Source organism: Oncorhynchus keta, chromosome 7, assembly GCF_023373465.1.
Source record: "Oncorhynchus keta strain PuntledgeMale-10-30-2019 chromosome 7, Oket_V2, whole genome shotgun sequence".
NCBI classification, from domain to species: Eukaryota; Metazoa; Chordata; class Actinopteri; order Salmoniformes; family Salmonidae; genus Oncorhynchus; species Oncorhynchus keta.
The window spans coordinates 20,676,922-20,682,930 of NC_068427.1; the positions used below are offsets into that span (position 1 = coordinate 20,676,922).

Below are 6,009 nucleotides of genomic sequence, written 5' to 3' on the forward strand. Positions count from 1 at the left end.
AACGGAAATATCACATTTACATAAGTATTCAGACTCTTTACTCAGTACTTTGTTGAAGCACCTTTGGCAGCGATTACAGCCTCAAATCTTCTTGGGTATAGCGCTACAAGCTTCTCAAACCTGTATTTGTGGAGATTCTCCTATTCTTCTCTGCAGATCCGCTCAAGCTCTGTCGCTCTGGAGTAGGTTTTCATCAAGGATCACTCTGTACTTTGCTGAAAAACATCCCCACAGCATGATGCTGCCACCAACATGCTTCACCATAGGGAAGGTGACAGGTTTCCTCCACAAGTGGCACTTGCATTCAGGCCAAAGAGTTAATTCTTGTTTTTATGTGCTTTTTACTGAGGAGTGGTTTCCGTCTGGCCACTTTACCATAAAAGTGTGCAGTGCTGCAGAGATGGTTGTCCTTCTGGAAGGTTCTCCCATCTCCACAGAGGAACTCTGGAGCTTTGTCAGAGTGACCATCAGGTTCTTGGTCAACTCCCTGACCAAGGCCTTTCTCCCTCAATTGCTCAGTTTGGCCAGGCAGCAAGCTCTAGGAAGAGTCTTGGTGGTTACAAACTTCTTCCATTTAAGAATGATGGTTGTCACTGTGTTCTTGGGGACCTTCAATGCTGCAGGAATTTTTGGTAACCTTCCCCAGATCTGTGCCTCGACACAATCCTGTCTCGGAGCTCTACGGACAGTCACTTCCACCTCATGGCTTGGTTTTTGCTCTGACATGCATTATCAACTGTGGCACCTGGGCAGGTATGTGCTGTTCCAAATCATGTCCAATCAATTTAATTTACAACAGGTGGACTCCAATCAAGTTGTAGAAACATGATAAATGGAAACAGGATGCACCTGAGCTCAATTTTGAATCTCATAGGAAAGGGTCTGAATACAGTATGTAAATCATTTTTATTTAGAATACATTTGCTAAAATGTCTATAAACCTGTTTTCACTTTGTCATTATGGGGCATTGTGTGTAGATTAATGAGGGGAAAAAAAGATGTTTATCCATTTTATAATAAGGCTGTAACATAACAAAATGTGGAAAAAGTCAAGGGGTCTGAATACTTTCTGAATGCACTGTACAGGTCAATAGTTGCAAAGCTAAACTAGCCCTATCATCCTTATTATTAGGCCTAATAAAATATATAGGCTATTTGTAAAGTAAAAAAGTATAGACTAAAGCCTACAATGCAGAGGTTATTGAACACATAACTGGGTTCAATCAGAGAACTTAGCCTAAAACAAAATCAGAATTGGCTATAGGCTTTAACAAAATAATAATGGGTGTAGGCAAACTCATACTGTAGGCCTAATGTAGCCTATTATTTCATGAATAAGCCACTGTTGTCTATTTTACTGACATGCTTCATAATATATATATATACATAACGTATAAAAACAACCTTAACAATAACAAGAAGGAATAGCAAATGTTAAGAGAAAATGAAATAAATTGTTACAATTATTTAAGAAATGAGGAATTAGCCTATCACAATTTCAGGCTACCAGAAATGTGTGAAATTCAAATTATGATGAAACTCCAAACCACTTCAGAACATAGGCTAACCCTTTCAAATGAATATGGGTCAAATATAGAAATAAAGCTATATTACATGACATTTAAGCTATATATATATATATATATAGTATTGGTGGTTGTATATATATATATATATATATATATATATATATATATATAGGCTACAGGTTCATCTCTGAGTTCTCTTTTACACCAATTGCTATTCTATTCTGTTCAGTTTTGTTCTGTGATTTTCTGTTTTAGTATGTTCTAGAATGTTCGGTTCTGATATTCTGTTCTAGGTCTTTCCATAAGTGTAGCCTAAATAAGCACTTTTAAGCCGACATGTTTCCTAACAGCGTGTGAACTGACTAAAATAAGTAGGCCTAATCTAACCGACTAACTTGTCGGTTTTAATTTAATGCAGAAGACAGAGTGAAGTGCGTGCTTTTTACCACGGGTTCAATTGAGTTGCTAAGCAACTACCTTGGTATGGCAAATCATCCGTGAAATGTAAGTCTTCCAAAGCTGGATGGTGCGTTTTGTCCCACGCCATGAAAGAAGTTTGAAAGTCTCAAAACTAGGCCTAAGCAAAATCGAACAGCCTAATAAAGTGGGAAAAAAACGAATGCATCATTAGTTCTAAGAAAGAAAGCACACAAAAACTAAAATGTAGACTTTATTTAAATTGCACTAAAAGCGCATAACCTGTAATATAGAAATAAGCCTATACAAACATAATTTCACTAGGCTGTTGATTACGATTTAAATGTGTTATCAGACCAAAACACTTCAAGAGTTTACACGAAAAGTTGTTCTTATTTCGGAAATTGCCTATTGAGCTTTCCTATTCATGTATAGCATATAGTGCATTCATTCGATCCAGTTTTTTAGGTCGATGAGTTGGACGGCAAGTATTTTTTCTCGCTTTGAAAAGGTCAGAAGGTCAAGAGTGAGCACCCTGCCTGCAGTTTCCTCTCAGTCTATTGGGCCTATATTATAGATCAATTAATTATATTTTCATTGAATAACGATTGTAAAATCATAAACTCTCACATCGCAGACATCGATTAGGCCTATGCCAAATATTCTGCGTATCAGATATTCAGAATTGGCCTATACTTCTTTCTGTAAGCTGACAATGACATTGAAAACACAATGGTAGGCTATCCGCTATGACAAATGTATTGTTCTCAATAATCCTTCATAAAATAACCACTAAAAATAAATTACTGTCAAAGTCATCACATAGAACTATACAAGGTTACAATAACAAACGACACCGGCGTCAGCTTTTGGGAATGTGTGTTCCTTATATCATCATTGAATAAAACGGTAAAGTCATGAATGACAAAAATAACACAGGCCTAATGCAAAGTTTTGAGGGGAAAGACATTATTGCTCAATATAGTACATTAATTATAACAGAAAGTCAACATGGTGAAGACAATTGAAATTGTTAAAAAATATTGTCATTATAACTTTTTGTGAAAACAGAACAAAAAAAACATACAAAAGGACTGCTTGGGAATGTCATGTGAAAACCACAAGCCTCTTCAACAACTGCAGAGGGGAGCATTTACAATAGCATTAAGTGCTGCAAAGGGGACAAAGAAGTGTGTTTCATTTATTTTGTTCTAAAATATGAAATATTACACAATGTGAAATATTACACACAAAACAAAAAAGGGCATTCATGTAGAGGCTAAAGCTTATCACTGTTTTTTAAAAATGTGGGGCCAAAGAACTGCCACAACCATTTTGGTGAAAGCATGGCATGTTACAAAGCAAATGAAAGGTAAATATGCTGTACACACACACACACACACACACACATTTTATTGGAATATATTTCAGGCTGAAAACTGATTAAGATCATTTCCTAAATCCTAATGCGCCAAACATTTACATGAAGGAACATTACTTGAAAAGTTGACCCTCTCATTGCGCGGGCCATTCGATCATGTGTAATGTCGCATATGTTTTAAGTTAGGCTACTCCTTTCCTAAAGACCACACCGTCGGTCTGTTGGTTGGTCAGGTTGGAGTAATGTGGATAGGAAAGATTTGTGTCTTGTTTCATTGTTTATCATGTAAAAGGTATTATTCCCACTTGGTATTGCTAGTATTTTCTCGGACTAGACAGTGTCTTATTGCAGCCTAAAGAAATATTATTGTCCTGTGTTTTGTTATTTTCTCACGTTTCGCTGAACATTCGCTTGCAGTCCATTGAGGGTGACGGTGTGTCTGAGCTCATGTTGCCGATCTGAGAGTACTCGTCCTCTGGGCTGTGTGGCAGCCCCGGCGGCGTCATCCTCTTCTCCTTCTGCCTGCGGTTGCAGAACCAGACCCGGACCACCTCCTTCTCCAGCTGCAGACTGTCCGCCAGAGAGGTGATCTCCTGGCCAGCGGGTTTGGGACTTTTGAGGAAGTGGCTCTCCAAAGCTCCTTTTACGCTCACCTCGATGGACGTGCGCTTTTTCCTCTTCCTGCCCTGCGCCGCGATCTTATCGATGCTGGTGGGGCTACCGGTGGTCGAGTCGGCCTCTTCCAGCCATTTGTTGAGCAGCGGTTTCAGCTTGCACATGTTCTTGAAGCTCAGCTGCAGCGCCTCGAACCTGCATATCGTGGTCTGTGAGAAGACGTTACCATACAGGGTGCCTAGTGCCAAGCCCACGTCCGCTTGCGTAAAGCCCAGTTTGATCCGGCGCTGTTTGAACTGCTTGGCGAAATTCTCCAGGTCGTCCGAGGTCGGCGTGTCCTCGTCGGACTGCGGGTCGTGGCTCACCCCGGCGTGGTGCTGCTGGTGATGTGAATGCTGGTGGTGGTGATGGTGATGATGATGACTGCCGTGGTCGAGATCAGGGGAGTCCCCCCTCACCATCCCCGGGTGCATTAGGCTCCCCGGTGAGTTGAGCATTCCGTTAACCGTGAATCCCCCGGGCTGGGAGTAGATCAGCGACTGTTGCTGCTGCTGCCCTTCGGAAATGGAGGCTATATGCGCGGCTGAGGTGCCACCCCAGGCTCCTGGGTGTTGTGCCTGGTGGGAGCCCAGATGCAGAGACCTGTGGTGTAGAGCGGAGCCTGAGTGCATGTCCTCCCTGCCGGAGTTTCTCTTCACATCCTGCGGCTGCGGGCTACCCGTCATCCCAACGGGGCTGGAGGACCAGGGAGAGCCGACCTCGGCAGCTGCCACTGCGGCTGCAGCCGCAGCGGCGTGTGGCAGGGATGTCATCCACTGGTGGGCATGGCTTAACATGTGTCCCCCGTTGCTCGTTGCCATAGCGCCCTGCATAAAGTCACTCTGCATCATCTTCACGGAGGGGTCCCCTCTGTATCCACCAGACACCGAGGTGACTGCGGTGCTGCCCCGCTGCATGCCACCGACCCCCCGGTCTGAGTGCACGATGGAGCCGGTGGATAGGATCCTATTGCTGGCCAGGTATGGACTGGAGGTGGCTGTTGCCATACCCCAAACCATAAAGCCTGTGAGTTATCGCCCTTTTCCCGCGTTGGATCAGCTTCTCTTCTCAAACAGAATGCTCTTATCCAATAATAAATCAAAACTATGAGAAAACGTGGTGAATGTTGCGTTATACTTTAAACCATCAAATGGAGAAAAAAAAGAATTCAAAAGTAGTCCAACAAAAATATTCACAAAAATGCAAATGAAAGTTAATGTTTTGTTTATCAATTAATGGAATGAAATAGAATTTACGTTCCACCAGTAAAGATTCGGAGATTGGTGCATAAAAAATATTTACGCATTCAATTTAGAGATTTGTTTTGTGAATATATGAATAAAAAAAATGAAAAGTTTTTAGCGTCCTGTAAAGTTCTACTAGACGTATAGATTTAGTAATCTCCCACAAACTGACGCTCTCTTCTATTATCCCTGCCGAAGTAGTCTTGTTGGAGAAGGACCATTCATTGTCACTTTGTTAACACTCCTGTGGCTCCTCTGCTGCTTTTCTGAAGTATTTGAAGCTGCACAATTCCGAATGATACAACGGTCTACGTAAATGCTTGTATCTATTTTCTTCCTTCACTCTTTCTCTCCTTCCATCTGACACTTGTATCCGTTCCTCCCTGGAAGCGCGTGGACACGCGAGTGTTTACCCTGTGCCAAGCGTGCGCACGCCGTTCCCATCTTCCCCCAATTACCAGCGGAAGACGAGAGCAGGACTCCCCCTGATTGGATGATACCCAGAGAGAGGGATTGGCACATCTCGAGAGCTCGGTGTGCGCTGCCTCGGGTGCTCGAGGTAAGGTTCCCTTCTCTGAGAAATGCAACATATGTATTGATTAGATGATCATAACAATAACAGACTGATATTGATCATATTGGCATTGTAATTGGTAGGCTATTATATGGCTCCTCAGTGGCGCAGCGGTCTAAGGCACTGCATCTCAGTCTGTATCACAACCGGCCGTGATTGGGAGTCCCATAGGGCGGTGCACAATTGGCCCAGCGTCATCCTGGTTAGGTT

General features: G+C 42.5%; 1 protein-coding gene across 1 annotated transcript; it reads right to left on the reverse strand.

The window, feature by feature from the left end:
* Positions 1–2,088: 2,088 nt before the first annotated feature.
* Positions 2,089–5,615, reverse strand: LOC118386496 (POU domain, class 3, transcription factor 3-A-like). The gene has a single exon (XM_035774218.2). The coding sequence runs from the start codon at positions 4,998–5,000 to the stop codon at positions 3,717–3,719; it is 1,284 nt and encodes a 427-aa protein (XP_035630111.1). The 5' UTR covers positions 5,001–5,615; the 3' UTR covers positions 2,089–3,716.
* Between the last annotated feature and the right edge of the window lie 394 nt (positions 5,616–6,009).